The sequence below is a fragment of the Haliotis rubra genome, unplaced genomic scaffold (assembly GCF_003918875.1).
Source record: "Haliotis rubra isolate DU_JTF1 unplaced genomic scaffold, ASM391887v1 Scf159, whole genome shotgun sequence".
NCBI classification, from domain to species: domain Eukaryota; kingdom Metazoa; phylum Mollusca; class Gastropoda; order Lepetellida; family Haliotidae; genus Haliotis; species Haliotis rubra.
Window position 1 is genome coordinate 424,193 of NW_025765547.1, and position 20,337 is coordinate 444,529.

Below are 20,337 nucleotides of genomic sequence, written 5' to 3' on the forward strand. Positions count from 1 at the left end.
AGTAGTTCTGCCACCGTCGTGCACGGCAGGACGACACCATCGTGACTGCAAACTGCTGCGTGGTTGTGGAATTACATTTGACCGTAGTGAACCTTTGTGTAACTTGTCATTAACGCAGGTTATCAATTATGTGTTTCTTAAAGAAACACCTTGTTCTATATCTTTGTGTCCAAAGGGTCTCATGCATATGCCGTACATCAGGCAAAGTAACGCAACGTTGGTGAACGAGTGTAGCTGGTTAGGTGAGCGTGTCACCTCCCCACAGTTTCCAGACAATGTCTCTCCCACTCTGAAACTCCTGGTACGCGTGGGATCCCCTTAGTCAAATGACTCACCCAGTAGTGAATGGGTACTCGGTAGGTGAGGCTGTTTGGGTTGAATTCTCCCCGGGGAGTTGATAATACTTTCGACTGATTCACCGACCGTTTATGTAGTGATATGAGCCTGCATCTGAGGGTAGATTCAACTTCATCATCGTCGTCGTTTTTGTGTAATTGAAAATTGAAAGAACTGTTGTTAAAATACACAGCGTCTGTTAAACAATTACTCACTCAAACCAATGCTTTTAGCAATATTGATCTTTTTCATAAACGTATCTTTCATTAGTTAGGTTAGGTATTTTCCAAGCTGTTATCAACCGCGTTTTGTGTTCAAGTAACAGCGGCAAAGCTCTTTCTGGAGTGATATTTATTTAGGGTTGGCTTTAGATGCTTTTGTAGTATATGCGCGTGGGAATGGTTTTAGGCCGTTTTCAGCAATATTTGAGCAATACCACGGCGGGGTGGGGATGGGGTGGTGGGTGGGACACCAGAAATGGGCTCCACAAATTGTAGTCGTTTGGGGAATCGTTTCCGGGTGTTCGGCGTGACGGTTTGTACGAGATGTCACGCTTTCAACCGATTATCCGAGTATACATTGTTCTTAGAGTATAGGTTTAGTACCTTCCAACCTCGTGGTATTTGGAGAGTGCACAGGTTTGTCACCAGAACCACAGCCCTTCCGACCCTCTGGGTGAAGGCTGCAGTGTTGGGGAGTCTACACATTCTCCGAAAAGATCCTGGTGGGTCAGCCTAGTTCCATCTGTTGGCTGGGGTAAACGGGGGATGGTACGTTAACTGATGATGATGATGAGCCTAACCAGCAGGACTGTACCGGGATCACCACAAACCTCTACATTTATTATTTCAATTCTATTTTTAAATGAAATGTTTATAATTATATCAGTAAATACTAATCACCATCATCAATATGATACCAGACGAATGCTCGTGGCCGCTACATTAGACGGGCCCTGGAATACTGCTAGAATCTCAAACACCCACCCACTTTATAGGATGTAAAAACGATACATGAAGCAACGGAAAGCCACCGACGTGAACCCTTTGATGATAACAATTTTTCAATAAACACAAAACCTCCATTCCCACAAATGTCTCTCATCTGGCGCCCCTCTCAGAGAGATCTGGCCTGGCGATAAGACACAGCGAGGAGAGTAGCCCGCTGTCTCCCCCATCCCCAGTGTTTGAGGAGCACTCGAGACCTTCTCTCTTCCCATACCAGAGATGTTTCAGCTCCTTCAGCCCAGGGACTGGACTTCTCAGCGCGTCACAGGGCTGATAAATGTATTGATAGTGTGACTCATATAGTGTCACCTCTCAGTGGAAAACTCCTTGCCTATCACCAAACTCATTTGTGACGAAATAAACTGAATTGTTGTAATTGTTCTTTGTTCGTACAGAAATTGGATATCAAATTGAGACATAATAAACTGTGTATTCTGAAATAAACATGGATTTAATCAAATGTATATGAAATGAAAGAAATGGAGTTAGGAGTTTGAACACATAGTATATTTCTGTAAACGCGATTTGACTTCTCAAAACTTCACCCTTCATACCCAAATGGGAGGACGTTTTCGGTTCAATGTCTGATCAGAAATAAGTACGCCATGACGTCACGAAGAAGGAGCAGCAATTACCGCTGTCATATCTATAACATCACTAAAGACGTCGATGTCTTATTCATTTTTTCTACTGATGTACTTGTCCCGTTCGAGTCCAACTCACGATGACTTTTAATTTATCAGCAATGTGCTCATGAAAATTGGTTGTATCATCTGCATCACTGTCCAGCCTACCACTTCACCCTGATGTGAGGCGCTCTATGTTACAAACTGTTCTCCCGTGTAACTCAAGGCAGGGCTCCAGGTAAGGGTCGTATCGGCGTATGTACGGATAAAAAATATGCACGATACGGAAGGACATGTTTTGGAAAAAGTAGCAGATACGCACCACAGCAATGGTGTACGGTCTTAGAATCATTTACAGTCGTATTTATCTGAAAAAGTATTGTGTTATTGTCCATTGACCTGTTAAGACAAGAGTGGCATTGTTGTGGTGCATATATGAAACGAAACACAAGATTACTGATACTCCATTAAATTCCATTCAGTACTCTAAATGTACTCTTAAAGTTTTCCAGTACTCTTATTGAAAAAATAAGGAGTACGTACTCCTGATGTTGAAAAATTATCTGGAGCCCTATCAAGGTACACTGGCACATGTGAATAGTCAGATCTTCACAGATTAAGTAACACGACGGTCTTAACTCACTTGTGAATTCATACGTTTCAGTATAACGTCTCTATTGTTAGAGAATGAAACACGGCTTTGAATAACCCACCCAAGCGAAATGAACGCAACCCACAGAAAGGTGATGCAGTTCTATAAAGTACAGGATCAATATAATTCTATGTCACATTGCAGCTCTTTCAATTCTCATAAAATTCATGTATTCAGTATCGCAACACATCAAATTAAATTCAGTAGCATGTTTAATACAGAAAAGCAGGTGGGTTAAAAGGCAAAAATGTTTCTTGTCACATTCAATGAAACGCCGACTGCAACAATCAAAACTCATATGAACGCTGCCTTTCTATGAACATAATAACTCCATTGAGGCGATGTGTAGAATGAAGGCTGCTAAGCTGGTCACATGTTGCACAAGAACCATTGCCGATGTGAGGTGAGCGAGCGCCATCAACCGAGGATCATCACTCTGTGCGATGTTATCAAGATGGTTTCCGTTTCTGTAGAACAAGACTCTTATTTGATTCGTTGGTTAAAAATAGCGTGAAGTATTGTTTGTGTTTTTTGTTTGTTGTTCCATTCCGCACCCCGTGACTGACACCATCAGACATTGGTCTACACAAATGGGATACGATCACATTCATCAATCAAGTAAGCCCGTCTCACCACGCGATCCTCTTGCTAGTCACGATACGCATGGTTGGTGAAAACCGATCGTAACCCGGATCTTCACGTCCAGTCTAGTAGTGACTTTGAGAAAATGTAGAATTACTTTTTTGTACCGTTAACTTGTGTCCGAGTTACTGAAACACCGTTCTGGTCAAACACGGTGACCAAGTTGTGATTCATGAGGTCAGTGCGATCAGCCGGTTATATGTGATTAAGTTAAATTCAGAAAACACCACCCTGCTAACAAGACGTATTTGTAAATTGTGTTTATATTCATGTAAAATAAGGAAACGAAAACCAAGATGTGGTTAAAAAAAGTAACTCACATGTTCCTTGCCATCTGCTTGAAGACGAAACCCAAACCGAAGTTGATAGCATGACCACGAGATAGACACATGCACCATTCACCAGATATAGCCCTTTTAACATTACTTTTCAATGTAACATAAACACAGAGTCTATGAGTGAGTGAGTTTAGTTTTACTCCGCTTTTAGCAATATTCCAGCAATATCACGGCGGGGGACACCAGAAATGACTATCGTATATGAGATATAATAACTTACTTGTATGCGGTGTCTCCCTTGTAATGTTGTTACTGTTACTATCTAAATTGTTGCATGATTGAATCAGTAGAAGCGTTGAATGATTGACGATTCAACGTTGAATTATCGCAGATTCAGTAACAGCCTCAGTCCCATAGCCCCAGGGAACGTTGAATGACCTTCATCACAACTGACCCTGACTCTAATGATATTTTCATTAAATCTGATAATTGTAATCAGCGTTTAAAAAACCTTTCTTTCTGGACCCAATTCCAACCTTTTGCGCCTCGAGCTACAGGGGGTAGTCGAATCTGGTTTCGTGGTACGCTGGAATCAAGAGTCGCACATTTCGTTACCTTATCAACGTCGAGTATTGAGAAACAACACTATTATTTTAACTGAATCGCGGATTACAAAACTATGGGCTTTTTATAGTGTTTTAATCTTGAGACACTTTAGAATATATTTTGAAAAGTTCAACTCAAATGTAGTGTGACTGGGTAAATCTAGACTACCTGAGAAATTGTGAAGTGCTCTGGGCCCTGGATGTTATTTCGACAATATCCATTGATGTAAGATATGATAATTCTATTCCTGGGACAAAATGCCATTCTTAAAGTGTGTTTTATTGTCGTTTCCTTTTTAGAAAATAGCTTTCTCTCGTCCTCAGAATGGCCTGAGGAAGAAGATGACCTGGGTGAACGTCCGCCTGACCGCCACGCTGACCAGTCCCAGAAACAATCCCAGGTTGCGGCCACACTCAAATGGTAAGTTGTTGGTTCTTTGTGTCATGCAATGATAGTGTAATCGGTGCGATAAACCAGTCACGGTGAATATGCAAATGAGGTTTTGTAGGAACTGCTTTTATAATCTCAATCAATCGATGTGATGCCCATTTGCCCCACTATAAAATTGTCTTACGTTCAGATATATTTAGATTTAGATTTAGATGGGAGTGTTCATAATATTTGTATAATTCTGTTGACACGGCTTGAACTGTTTGTTGTTTTGCGCTGAATGAGTCAGTAAATCGAGCGAGGTTTTACGTCACATTTAATAATATACGAGCGATATCACGGCGGGAGGACTAAATTATGTTTCATTTATTGTACTTTGTTAAAATATTGACTATAACATGTATTATAACGCATTGACTAAAACGCGACACGCGACAATGCGACAATGACACATTTCATCAAAATATCGCATTGTCGCGTTTTATTAGTTACGCGGAATTTAAAAACTATCACAAGAATGATTATTTTTCGATATTTTTAAAGGGCTGAGATACCCTGGGATCGAACTCAGAACAATGATAAATGAACGTCCATGTGGCCGTGAAGTCTGTGGGTTAAGCTGAAAATTATTATGATTGAGTAGGTGTATGTTTGAAACGATACAAGTACACGTGTATCGCTGGTTATAGTATCGGGTGAGAAAATTATCGATAGATTGTGAATCATTGCATGTCCAGGATTAATTTTATAGGATTCAAATAGAATTGAAAAACAGACATCACAACACATTATTGTAATGAAATACCTTGCTAATTTACCAAGCTCCCTAACCTTGAGTGAGAGTTGAGTGGAGTGGAGTGGAGTGGAGTGGAGCAGAGTCAGTGCAGCGGAGTGGAGTGATAGGAGTGAGTGAGTGAGTGAGTGAGTGAGTGAGGGAGGGTTGGTTTCTGGCACTCCAAGGGTACGCAACTCTGCCAAGCGATTTCATCGTTTTTAATATCATAATGATAACAGTCCTATGTTTGGTATGGAATCCTGGAAAGGACATTGTTGCGTTGTCGCATTGTTCTAGGATTCCATTGAAATGCGACTTGAAAAAAGCCATCTAAAATAAGAAGTCCGGTTATATTTCATCGACTGTGATTTTCGGATATATTGAATTGTGGTGCTGTGTCACAGTTTGATATATAGCACTGGTTATTCAATTCATTCAATTCATCTATTCGGTATTTCGGCCATGTGGCCAGAGTACAATTGATTGTGAGGTGTCCTCCCATTTGTGAGAACTCCCAGTTGTGAGACACATTAATTAATGGTTCAGTGCACACAGGTGGTGCTACCCCATCCCTACGATGAAAGTGGGAACAGCCCTGTTGCTAAAAAGTACCCGCAGGAGGCATAGTTCATTAATGAGCATTAAAGAGCATTTATTGTTTTCAATAAAGAACAAGTTAAATACTGAAATACTGAAAAAGATTATCATTATATTTACACAGAAGAAATAGTTCATTAAATATTTCATTATGATTTTTGATTCACACATTTTGATGATTTGCGTTATTATGATGTTTGTGTGTCATTATAAAACACTTTTTGACATGGGTCCATATTTGGAGATTTTGACACTTTTCATATTGATCACGAAGTTACCTACACAAAGTGTTTATTTTTTAAAGCTATTTACCTGAGTAGGTTAATTACTTTATCTTTTAAGCTACCTCCACAAGATTCAGTTAAATAGCTAATCCCTAATTAGCTGGGGTTAATCCATTCTATCAGATAGGGGAGTAAGGTGTGTTTTCTTTGCTACTTACCTACTCCACTGTCTCACAACTGGGAGTCTCACAACTGGGAGTTCTCACAAATGGGAGTAGACCGATTGTGACGACATAGCCGTAACACGTGACAGGAAGAACATATGTACATCTTCATGATAAGGAAAACACATGTTTCATGAAAATTGCGACAGAAGCTATGGCTTGGATATTTTTTTGTATTGAGAACAGATAGACATTTGTAACTGATACTATGTAAATATTTTGTTCAGAGATCCGCATACCTTTCACATACAAATAATACATGGTACTCACCTGCGAGTACTCATAGATTACAACTTGTGCATACAGCATACAGAATGCACGAATCAAGGTATCATCACTTAGTGCTGATAGGTATAGTACAGGCTGTAATAATGATTTTAAAGCCGAGTAATTCTTTAAAAATGTGGATGTGAAAAGTGAGTCATGCAGGACCTGGGAACATATATCACGGACTCTTTATGTAAAATTACTTATAAATATTTGTATGTTTCCTGCATCTTGCGCTATCCAAACATATGAAAAACCAGTTGTGAAATGTAACTGACGGAAATCTGAAACCCATGTATGTTTACCTTTTCATCAAGTTTTTATGAGGAATAAATAACACTGGTGAGGGTGACGGTGTGATTCCATTCTTCATCATTTTAACCAAAACTTTACAACACGTATTTGAGTAGACACGTGCACCGCGTATTTGCCACAATCCCCCAATATTGCCTTATTTCATGCATACTTGCCAACATTTAGACGTATTCTGAAGTATGTAGTTTGTACCTTTTCTATACATTCATAATACCTAGCCCCCAGATTTCTGAATCATATAGTACTACAGGCATAATTTTACCATCAACAATTTTACAAGCAACTGTAAAGGAAATATGCTTATTCTTGCGAAATAATCTATACATGGAGAAAATTAGTTTACTAGCTTTGAGTGAGATAGTTTGACATGCTTTTGACCACTTCAGTGATGACGAAAACAGAACACCAAGGCAGCTGTACTAGGATACAGTTTTAACATCTGAACTCCCAATGTGCCACTTCTCCCTTCTGCTCACAATTCCACCTTTTCGGAATACAATAACATTCGTTTTCTTCATATTGATTTCAAGTCCCCACTTCTGACAGAATGCATAGACCACATCAAGCTGTTTTTGCAAACCAACCACAGTGTAGGCAAACGTTGAGAAATGATCATCAGCGAACAGTAATAAGAGAATGTCTTCAACGTGCTGAGAAACAAGAACACCTCTTTCACAAGTGTAGGTCTTGAAACCGCATTCTGTATACATCAGTTGGCAAGGATAGTCACATGCAGGGATTGTTTGTCAATAGCTGATGTGATGATGACTAATATGTCTGATATTTGTTCAGACAGCAAACTTTGGATACTTCAAATATTTTTAGCCATTCAGCCATTAATTTGAGATATACCTTTGATGTTTCAAACTGATTGGATTGCTGTGAACAGCGATGTTTGGATGCAGCGATCTGATTCGATTTTCCCGAACCACGTACTTTGATGCACGAAGCAAACGGAGATGATTCTTCAAAGAAAATTCCAGATGTATCCAAATTTTTGCGATGTGCCTGAAAACATATTTCGGTTAAATCAGATTCATTGTGATGGTTTGTTTATGTTCAATTGAGTTTGGATGTTGTTACCATGGGAACTGACACTTGGTTGTATTATTATATTAGGGAGATCGCTTTTGTAACCAAACAGTTCTTCTAGGCGAAACAGCCATCTAAAGTTTCAGCTGCACTGTACTGCCAGGGGGGCAAGGCAGTTATCGACTTTTGACGCTGGTAATCTTCTAGTTTTAAACACACCAATTCATATTTCCAAAGTTTGCAAACTTGTCCCCTTTTAATCCGAGTACTGCAGAGAGATGTCTTTGGGTGGCAACAACAAGTCTCTCTCCTGATAACGTCCCCTTCATCCAGCGTGCCCCCGGGGGGTGGGTACTCTCACATCTTCCACCCGTCTCTATCTCTGTCAGCGAGGTTTACACGCAAACATGCCTGTCACAGGTGGATAGGACCTTGGTGCGTGTCAGGTGTGTGTTTGAGCTTACCGCCCCCAAGGGCGATGTGTCTGTGTATAGTGCGTGACTGAGTGAGGGATGTATATGTACATACAACATAGGAATAAGAAAATGTCCAGCATTGTGATATCAAACGATATAAGTTCTTTTAATTTAATTTTTACCATATTTGATTTCATCAAAACCAGTATTTAGATACACAGTAATTGTCAGGGTATAAATGAAAAAAATAGTATTTGATGTAGCTGACCAAGGTACACAACAAAACAACATTATTAGCCAACGTGATCATAGCTTTCAGAATATAGTTAATGCAATGATGAAAATGTGCGGCATAATGACAACGTTAAGTGTGAATTAGAAATGTGAATGAGAACAATACCATGAGTGAGTGAGTATCGTTTTACGCCGCTTTAACATTATTTCAGTAATATCACAGCCAAATATTATTCTCTTTGTCACCTGAAACAGCATTCCAAAATTTCAAACATTTCAACTCGCTTTTTCGGAATACATTACACACTGAACCTAATGCATTGAATGACATAAAACTATATGTGTCGATGCCAAGCGAAAATGACAAATTTTGAGTAAGTACTCCATGTCTGAAAGGTGTATTTTAAGCCTTTGTTTCACTGAACCCCCTCTGAATATATCCATTCTTAAGTATATACAAAATACCCCACAATCGATGGATCATACGTTAGAACTCGCATGCTTTTATTTCTATTGATTGTAAAATTATCATTCTTCAACAGGTAATACATTCATATTGTATGATATCAGACAGTCATATGGTGATGTTATCACTGGAATAGCTATCAAATTGTTATTAGTTCCACAATACAGTGTGCATATTTTCACATATTTGATATTGCTGTTATAAAGCGAATGTGTTATTTTCTTTTATGTTTTCATATTCTAATATGAACATCGCGTAATGTCAAATCATATTGTGTTTTTCAACATTAAATGTGTTTATTCTAAAATAAATGTAGCTTAACACAACCTGATTTTCGAGCAATTCGTCTAAAGTAAAACACTAGAAAGAACATATACATATTATGCGCCGAATTCCATTCACCAAGTGATTGCACATGACTTATTTCCGTGTTCAAACCTTTGGAGCAGGTTTGTAATAGACTGTCAATAATGTAACAATTAATAAGAAATGATATATTAGCCTTTATTCTCAACTAACATTTAGTGCTTTAGATTTGTATTTCGTTATTTTGTTTCATGAATGGGTTACAGGTACATAATTTAAGCAGAAACATACACAAAATAACTTTATTTTGTTTTATTAATAAAACAACATCTTGTTTTCTCAGTGCGGTTTTAGTGTTAGGACAACCTTAACGCCATACTTTACCTACCCAAACTATATTAGTCAGATAAAATCTACTGAAGGAAGATGAATGTATCACTTCAATACCTCGATCATTGATATGGTGACATTTCTGGGGATGCAGGTTGAACTCTCAATACTATTCTGTTTCTAAATCCCTGTTAATATTTAGAGTAGTAAGCATTCAATTAAACAGTTAAAATCTTATACATTGTACCGGAAGATCTTGGGTAAGACAATTTTAATTCTTACTTTTTCGAAAAACGATAATTGTGCTGTTTGAGAGGCATTCTAGACGTTGTGAGTAATAGCAATGACAAGTCTGGATGGGTGATCAACTTCTTTATTGTACAATAACGACGTTTCGGTATAGATACTTATACCGTTTTCATGCTTGATACCGAAACATCGCTATTGTACAATAACGAAATTGATCATCCATCCAGACTTGTCATTCCTAAAGATAATTGCATCCACAAATATACGTTATTGCTCACAGTTGCTGGTGTTGTTTCTCTTTATCCAAAATTAGTTTGGCTCAGGTTCTAAATACAATTATCCGTTATATCTGCTTCAGCTGGAGAAATATCTAGTCGTCATACAGAATTCCATTAAAACCGCCATACACAGAAATGAATTCCCGTTGTTTGTAACAAAAGCAATGTTGAGCGGAGAATAATAGGTATCAATTCTATAGTTTGAAAAGTGAAAAGAACGATATAATTTAATTTGCATATATCAGATAATATGGCTTTGATGCTGGTTAGACGTATCGCAGTCTGTTCATATAGCGGGGGTATCACCCATCACCAGATGTCCACACGGCCGGTTTGTGTTGGGGAGTTCGATTTTTCTGTTATCGGCCATGCTCTATGTTTGTACTCAGCTGTAAGAAGGATATTTTGATCCGAACTACCTGCATGATGGTCCTACACCGAGGAATGAATTAAACCAGTTTGTGTTTCTTGCTGTTCAACAAGCAAACGCGGCTTTTCAATCAGTTCTCGGTCAAAATCGATGAAGAAGATATGTTCACGCCGGTTCCAAACACCGACCTTAACCTTATCCCAGATCTGCAATTGTCTAAGTGCGTTTGGAAAATGTGTAATGCAAATTCATAATTTGAAATACTTAACTCGACGACCAGTTGCAGTCATGCTTAGACTTTCTAATTTACATATATCCTTTATATAGCTGAAATATCGCTGAGTGCGGCGTTAAAAAACAAACCAGGAACACGAGTTAATATGTATGCTTAACATTAACCAACGATCGTCTTAATATTTATGTTGCCTCGTGGACAGGGCGTCAGTTTATTTAAATACTGATAGCGCACATTGAGAAAGGGAGTGAGTGTGGTTTTACGCCGCTTTTAGCAATATTTCAGCAATATCACAGCCGAGGGGACCAGAAATACCCCCACAAGACCACCTCCACTTGAACAAAGTGACGGTGACGTGTCCTTCTTAAGACAATACCGCCTCAATACTTTAAATTACATATTGAAACTATAGCACGAATGAAGATAGCGTTGACTTGATGTGACGCAGCAGGTGCTAGTATCATTATTAAGCAACACAGTCTGAATCCTCATTCAGTTTTGTCTGAACATCATTTTTTCACCTGTTTCTGTGTGACGGTCCAGGTCTAAGCGCCATTCTGGAGAAGTAGGATCAGGCTGAAATCAGTAGAAATATTAAGTCGAAGAATGGTAAAGTTGCATTTGTTCAACAGGTTGTCGGAGAACTACGAGCGGGCCGAGGGTGTGTGTCTACCCCGATGTGTTTTGTATACTCATTACCTGGACTTCTGCAAGAAGATGAAGTTTACCCCCGCGGGTGCTGCAACGTTCGGGAAGGTAGGGTCGTCTCTTGCAATTTCAATCTAAGTAACTTGTTACTTAAATATTTTTATATCGAATTTCACATTTCAGAATGAATGTTGAATTGCAGCATGTGATATATTTTAAAAATATAAATATGTTTTCCTTTCACTTACAATAAGGTAATTATGATAACTTTTATTGAAATAATGCTTAATTCTAATAATGTGTTTTTATCTTTCAAATCAGTCAGTTTGCATCTGCAGAAATTCTGTCGTCATATTACCTCTGAGACACAAGTATGTTTCACACACGGAATATGTCTCTGTTGAAAGGAGAGTTTAATTTGTCTTTCACTTTCCAGATTATACGTCAAAAGTTTCCGAAACTAACAACTCGGAGACTTGGAACCCGTGGGCAATCAAAGTAAGTATATCGTTAAGTCCCTTGTTACTATATAATTGGTAATGAACATGATCCGTCCTCAAATGTGTGTGCGCGCAACTACACAGACCAGATGGTCAGGTTGAGTGTGAACGTGTGTGTGCGTGTGAGCGTTTATAGAACTCAAATTAAGAAGTTCAATTAATTAGGTAGGTACCGTCCAATCGTATTGTTGAACAAAGCATAAAAATTAGATTGGGTCATTTATTACAGCATTTACGTGTCGGGTTATAACTTATAATAAATCGTGACGTATAAAATAGCACCATTTATGACATCAACAATAAGTTTGTGAATATAGTTTTACGCCGCTTTATGTAATATTAGAACAATAACACGTCCGGGAAACCAAGGATCCGTACATTATACCCATTTACGAACTTGAAACCAAACCTTCGACGTGACGAGCAAACGATATAGGCACTAGGCTACCTGACAGCCGTATACCACAATAAACATGAATATAGTTGCAAGCAGATATCTTTGTGACATACGATCATCAGTCATGGTGAAGTAATACGTCTCCCCGGGAGCCTAATTCCTCCATGTATGATCGTTCCCAACCATGCCGTCCTCTCGGTATCTGATGTTAACATGGAAGACCCGACACCCTGGAAGAAGAATTTTACGCCACTAGATACAACAATTACAAGCTATCATACCCTAAACCCGGTATCTCTTACCAGTTGTATGTTAGAAGTCAACACCAGCCCGTGTTTCCTTACAGTCTCAAGGAGAAATAACATCTCGCCTTTCATGCCAGACAAGCCAGGGAGCTGTTTTGCGTCCTTGCTTCTTGGCACACTGGGTAATGTTCAGTTAGGAAGGAATGGCATGGTTTGCGGGAGGAGAGTGGGGGTAGGAGACGGAATGTTTGTTATAATTGCCATTTGTTTACTTAGTGTAACTGTAAACTTGACACGCGTTGTGGTTGAATTTGTTTAATTTGACGTACAATAAATTAAATGTGCACTGGAGGTGATCCATCTATTTTCTAGTCTTGGGGGCTTTTAGATGTGTTTCATAAACTTAAACGCACACATATATGACGACAGATCGTGCTCTGGAAATGGTTAGAAATATTGTTAACACGTAGTTATGATATAATATACTTGTTCTACCTCTTAGCCTGTGTTTGAGGGTCCAAAGTATACACATGGGTGTCCAAGACTGGTGAGAAGTGGCACACTTCATTTGATTTCCAAGAATTTTGGTCATTTTAAAAGATCAGATGTTATATCTTATAATTGTTAGAATTTCAATCTTATATTGAAGAAAATCAACTACCCACCTTACACTTGTGCAATGGCAGGTAACACTAACATCTAATTCATCCATTCAGTCCCACACCATTAGGGTGAGAAATGTAGGAAAAAAACACTTCCCTCTTTTAAAAAAAACCTTCTTGTTCTCCCTGTCATGATCCGTCCTGACAACTAAGCATACAAATACCTTCCATAATTGGTTTGGCAGTAAAGCGTATGTGTTGTTTTATCTCATGTTTATCGTAATGTTTTGTTTTTCGCAGATATCATTATTACGGCATCGGAATCAAGGAGACGTCAATATATTACCATTCTGTGTATTCTGGGAAAGGACTTACAAGGTGAATATATTTGTTATACATATCTGAATTATGATCTATTTTATACTTCGTGTCAACAATGTATTCCATTTAAGAATTAACGCACGGTCCCTTATCACGCAACATACAAGTGTATATTGTTTTTGTTACTGGTGGTTTAGGTCGCCATTTTGTTTCGTTCTATAAATACAACTCCGTATCCAACCTCCAGTCAAAAAGAGATTTTTAGAATAAGTATATGTACAGTGAGTACTATCATCAACTACTGCTTTGAATATATATAAATTATATTATGACTGACGTCAGAAAGACAATTTAAGACATATCATTTCATATATTTTAATAGACAAGTGCAAAAACAAACTCTGTCCATATACATTTTCTTTAAATGCTACCAATTTAATGCCTCGATGGCACAATGGCCACCGGCAGACACAATAGGCCGAAAAGTGCTTTGCATCTGTTGGTCATTGTTTCCACTAGTGTTTCTACCGGGTGATAACGTAATATTTCACATTATAAAACACGTTCTGTCGAGAGTGTATATTGTATTTGTTACTCAAGCAGTTTACGAATAAACCTTCCCGTATATCATACTAAAGCAAAACGGTTGAAAAATAAACCTACCCGTATATCATACTAAAGCAAAACGGTTGAAAAATAAACCTACATGTATATCATACTAAAGCAAAACGGTTGAAAAATAAACCTACCCGTATATCACACTAAAGCAAAACGGTTGAAAAATTAACCTATTTGTATATCATACTAAAAAAGCCGTTCATGGATAAGCCTCTATATATATCGTACTAAAACAAAACAGTTTAAGAATAACCCATATGTATATCATACTAAAACACAGTAGTATAAGAATACATCTACATGTATATCATGATGAATTTTTAAGGAAGCTGATATATTGTGGTGCAACTTTCCTGTTGTTGAATATGGTTCATCGCAAAATAAAATTCATGTTTGTGTTCACAACATTTTATTAACAAAGAAAATAACTTTGTGTTATATTTCTGTCGAAACATTCATGAAGCATATGAATCACTGTGCATAAATGTCTATGATAAATTTATTATTTTGATAATGGAGGTTCCGAATAGGCAGCGTATCCTTGGAGAAATTCTATTTACTGTCTGTGCTGCGTGTAGAGAGGGTAAGGGCCCCGAGCAGGTGATGAGCCTAACCAGCCTGACTTCGCCAAGATCACACAAGCTCCCTTTGCTGCATTTTGTTTACTTTATTCTTTAAATTTGGGTGATCGTTCATAAGAATTGACGTTATATGTTTTTTCTATAGACACTAAAAATATATTTTTAATGTTCTTTTGAACCTGGATCAGGTCAAATCCTCTTTTTATAAAGTCACCTAATTTGGCTTCTATGTACTTGTGATAAATAATAAAAAGCTATCGTGAATTCCTACTCTGCTGCGGACGAAACAATGTGAAAGTGAATCTCAGATTCCTTTGTTATCAAAGAACCTTTAGAATAACAATTCTCACGATTAGGTTAAGATAGTTTACACATTCATATAGATAACCTCAATTATATTTCATATACTAGCTGTGAACACCTACGCCCATTATTCTGTCAGATTATAATTTCAATTTTCTTTCTTTCGCAGATTCTCGGGGATCAAGATTAAGACAGAGGTAGGCACGGGGGACCTTTTTAAAAAGCCCTTATCGGTTACATCTAATGCACGGAATTAAGACCGAAATCCGGGAGATAAAACTTGTCCTTCATTCCTGCGTGTCTGTATTAGGCTGGGTCCAAGTGACACATGCGTCGATAGTTGTAATAAATGAGGACCAAGAACATCTCCTTGTGGGACGCGCAGAGCACGTCAAACATTACAGAGACTGGCATAGTTTGGCCTCCCGAGAAACAATTGATTGTGGGTGTTGGTTTTACACTGGATCTCACGACCCACTTAGACCCACCATAGCATGGGTCCCCGGGTTGGTAGTTCTGATAAAGGTTCTTTTAGGCACGACTGTTTTAATATTTGTATAGGATAATGAGGCTTTTTGTTTCAGACGCTCAGTTGGAAAAGTTGTTGTGATAATTAATGTGTTTACTTAGGATTTACGTGGTAGTACTTAATATGTCTTATGTCGAGACAATGTGGATGTTAATTGCTGCAATGAAATAGGGCTGGCTAGACTTTTTATTTCACATCACCGACCGTTTAATAGTGGGGGAGGTGGGTATATATGTAGGAGAGGTGGGGGTTTTAATTTGAGTTATAGTTTTATACATAGTTTTGAAACATGCCTTTTTCTCTGAACGGTGGTCTAAATCATAACGCCATAATCCCACAATACAATACCTTTCAGATGTCAGATTATTTTTTAAAACATTTTTTGTGAAATCCAGCTCACTCACTAACTTTTGGTAGATTTTAAAAAACCCATTCTCCCATCTAGGGTTGTATACCCCCAGGAAGCTGAGAATAAATATCGGGTGCACGCGGGTCCATTGAAAGGGGTAATAATGTAGCTCAATCGTGGTCTTAGCGCATTTGAGCAGTTACAAAGCAGAAAATGCCTGATACAAATTCATAACTGATTTGTTTTCTGTTTAATTATAAGACCGGAAAGGAGGATTATGCGTCTATATACCAAATTTACATATGAAATTTTCTTTGTAATATTAATATTATTTTTTGTTTAAATGTCAGTATTAGTGTTGTTTTTTTATATTTTAAAAGGTGCCTTACGCGAACAGTGTACCTTTCTTATGACTGGATGAAGGTAGGACGTGAAGATGCATACGCTTTTCCCTTGTGTGCAAATTATTCGTTATCGGTGGCGGAAGGGAAGTAGAAATCAAATACAGAGAGCTATTTACCCCTACAAGTAACAAAGTAGATGAAACAGAGAATCGACCCAATACATATTACCAGTGCCCTCCACTTTCGTCTGCCCGACCCCCCATCCTCATGAGGGGCCGGTGCTGGGGTGAGGACGGTTGCCAGGTTACCAAATAGTGATATAAGCATGTGCGTTCCTTCTCTCAGGGTAACCGCGACCTCTCTCCGCCATCTTGTTTACCCTAAGTATTGTCTTCGGTCACGCACAGCCTGGAGATATCCGTTAGGAAAACATTTTCTGCTCCGACCGTGAAATCTCTATGGCGGTATTAGCCGTTTAGGAAACAAATGTGTGAGGACGTTTAGCGGCTATCAGAAAACAAACGCCACTTTATCTACAAGGGATGACTTAAAAATAAACACAGATTAGGGGAGCGACAATTATTGAAAATTTGATGAGTTGTTTGATAGTCGTTGTGTATACATCTTGTCTATCATGTACAGGTGAAAAATATTTCTGTTTCTCGTGATTTGTTCAAAAGAGATTGGGTCGAAGGAAATTACCGTGCACCTGTCGTAGGTCACGAAACACAAAAAGTAGGATTCTGATGAAAAGAAATTCGAATTTAAGAAGTCTTTAAAGAAATATTCTAAAGATATTAGGGTTGAGGGCAATTTCATGGACATGTCGTGATAATCATGAAACAAATATTTACTTATATTACAATTGTTATTTATGGTGATTATTATTAATTTTAGCAGTTCAGACTGTAAAAACATAACAAATAGACTGTTTCCAAATACAAAGGTATCATGACTCACATGATATGTGAAATATTGAACAGCCGTCCTCCAATCAACTCATGGTATTGTTGGGGCGGTGGGGTAGCCTTGTGGTTAAAGCGTTCACGCTGAAGATCCGGGTTCGAATCCCCACATAGGCACAATGTGTGAAGCCCATTTATGGTGTCCCCCGCCGTGATATTGCTGAAATATTGCTAAAAGCGGCGTAAAACGAAACTTACTCACTCATGGCATTGTAGACATACATTTTACAAATTAATGTTGTTCTCTTTTCATCTATACGATTATTTTTCTCTTTCAATACTTTTTCAGTTTAGTACTGTTTGGGCCCCTAAACAGTCACTATCTCAACCGAAGAAACAAATAAAAACAAATCGTGTAAAGACGCATGTATATAATTAACATATTCCATTGTAGGGGTCAAACCGGAAATACTCTCTCAGTTCCAAGACAGGAACATTACTCCCTGACTTCCCGGATGCCAATAACCTTATACTCCCTGATGACATCGACAGAGAAAAGGTGAGCAGTGTATATTCCTGAGGACAATTCATCACCAGCATCACTCCCCTGTCTGATGTACTCCATCAGCCGCTGAAACCACCACGATCATCCAGTCCAGTGTATTAATTACCTATGTAGTTCGATGATGGCCAAGCATGCTTTTCCTGTTTGCCCAATAAAAAGAAGGAATCAGTTTCATATTTAGACCCATAATGATTCAGAGTGACAAATACTCTCCGTAAGACTGTATGACAAGGAATGACTTTCTGATGGTCAAATGTCCAAACAGAATTATTTCAACAGCTCCAGGCTTTAGTTATATTTTACAAACGAAATCTGAATAATATTGAAAAAGAAAACATTCAAGGAGCGCCATACGACTCTTGTTCCATAGATGGTTGATAAAGGTTACGGGGCGGTGGGGTAGCCTAGTGGTTAAAGCGTTGGCTCGTCACGCCGAAGACCCGGGTTCGAATCCCCACATGGGTACAATGTGTGAAGCCCATTTCTGGTGTCCCCCGCCGTGATGTTGCTGGAATATTGCTAAAAGCGGCGTAAAACCAAACTCAGTCAGTCAGTCAGTGATAAAGGTTACAACAGTCCCGGCCGCAGTGAAACCTTCACATTTTTGGAAGACATGTAGGAGGTGTAAATTGGACGCATTTGTGACAATTGTAATGACCGATGCAAATTCCTGTTTGAGATGTAACATTATGTAAATGTAGATGAGAATCTGGCGTACAAATGCAATTTTGATATGTCATATTAGAGTATTACACTTATATTAATAATGCCTATGGAATGTTCCTCAACTGGGGATGCAGATGGAGACGTTCATCATGATGTATCGGACTCACTGCCAACGTATCCTGGACACAGTAATTAGTGCTAACTTTGATGAGGTAAGTACTACAGTCATATTCCTGTCTCCTGACAAAAGATCATTTAATCTCTTCCCAACTTGTTGAAATAAGGAATTACCATCAAATATCCTATCTTCATAAATTGGATAATAGACTATACATCCCATCCTGGAATACAAAATATAACTGAAACCAAAAGCAATCGATAGCAATCCAAATCAACCAAACCACAATCCAATGTCATCTGCTGCAAACTACAAACCTTGTGACTTCATCCGTGGAAATTTTAAGAAGGGGACTTTTGCAGATGTCCCTTCGCGTATCATCGCAAAACAAGTTTATACAGTAGAACACGGATATAACGAACTCCAAGGGACCAAGAAATTTAGTTCGCTAAATCCGTTGTTCGTTATTCCCATTTGACCGCCATCTTGGATTGTAGAGATGTAGACATTCACAGACATTACCTATATCATGTTGATAAATATGAAGTTTATTTTTATAATAAAATTGAAATAATACAACTACAATTTAAATAAATTTATTTTTTAATGAAAATGCAAGCTTACATTTATAATGTCCAGATAAACCACGAAAGAAGCAAAATCTGTAGCGATTTTTTTTCCATTTGTGACATGTCATAACATGCCCGTGCCTTTTTCTTTTATATTTTCATTTTTATGTAATCAGGCTTTCCGTTTTCGAAGCTTCGTATGAATAAAATGCGAGGCGAATCGTGTATGATAATATTTCCAAATATCTTCGAACATTCTTGTAACAAAATAATTACGGTAATGATTGATTACATTTACCCCCCAAACAACTGGAAACAAATTAAGTTATCACAGAATTTAAAGTGTTAACTCCCCCTCGCGAAGTCATGGTCCATTGTGGGTTAAAGTGTGGAGCCCATCTCCCATCTCTGCCACGATATTGCTAAATAAGTGCTCTAAGCGGCATAAAATCCTACTCACTAACCCACTTACCAATTATTAATACCAAGTAAGAGACAAAGTCTTTCACCTGACGTTGTAGGACTAATATGATCCATTAATTAAAATTAAAAACTTACGAATCATACCGAGTGCTTTGACATCATCTTATCTTTTTATCACGTTGATATGTTGTTTAATCAGTAATTAACATATGTTTTTTACAACGTGGATATATATAAGCTCAACAACGTTTGGTACGGAGTGTTCGGTTATCTCGCTGTTTGAAAACATTACTTTAAAATGGCCGACGGCCCGCGGCAGTGAGTGCACGGATGTCCAAACTATCAACGCCAATTGAATGAAAGCTGACACGATCTTATCCACCCCACGTGCGTCGATCACGTATTTATGTAGCACGTGGCTAGCAACCACACAGAGGCCAGGTATCGTCCTCTCTCATTGAGAGCCCTGTGTGTCATTTCTGATAACCCAAGGAGCAAATGTACCGGTATAGCATAACACGCGCGTATTCTCTGAACACTAACAGCATAACACGCGCGCAGTCTGAGAGTCCGAGGGCAAAGGTTGCTGGATTCAGGACAACTGTAGTCTTTTAATCTGCAGTATAGGCCGAGAGAAAGTTGATTAATTGCTGTCCTTTTTTCGTGCAACGCAAGTGGAGAATTCGTGCTTGAATAACAACGCGTTTTTGGTCATTTATTTTCATAGTGTTAATCCAGGCTTAGTTGAAGTAATGATTTTAACACCTGGTAAAATGTAGGATGTTAAGAGGTTGAGTAA

The 20,337-nt window shown here is 38.3% G+C and overlaps 1 protein-coding gene across 1 annotated transcript in view; it reads left to right on the forward strand.

The window, feature by feature from the left end:
* The window catches only part of LOC124271217 (DNA-binding protein RFX6-like), a 46,600-nt gene that overhangs the window by 10,711 nt on the left and 15,552 nt on the right, over positions 1–20,337 (forward strand). Inside the window, exons 2-8 of the mRNA XM_046706294.1 lie at positions 4,471–4,547; positions 11,488–11,611; positions 11,940–12,001; positions 13,548–13,625; positions 15,240–15,267; positions 17,652–17,756; positions 18,563–18,640. Of these exons, the coding sequence (XP_046562250.1) occupies positions 4,471–4,547; positions 11,488–11,611; positions 11,940–12,001; positions 13,548–13,625; positions 15,240–15,267; positions 17,652–17,756; positions 18,563–18,640 (552 nt within the window). The remainder of the gene's footprint in view (positions 1–4,470; positions 4,548–11,487; positions 11,612–11,939; positions 12,002–13,547; positions 13,626–15,239; positions 15,268–17,651; positions 17,757–18,562; positions 18,641–20,337) is intronic.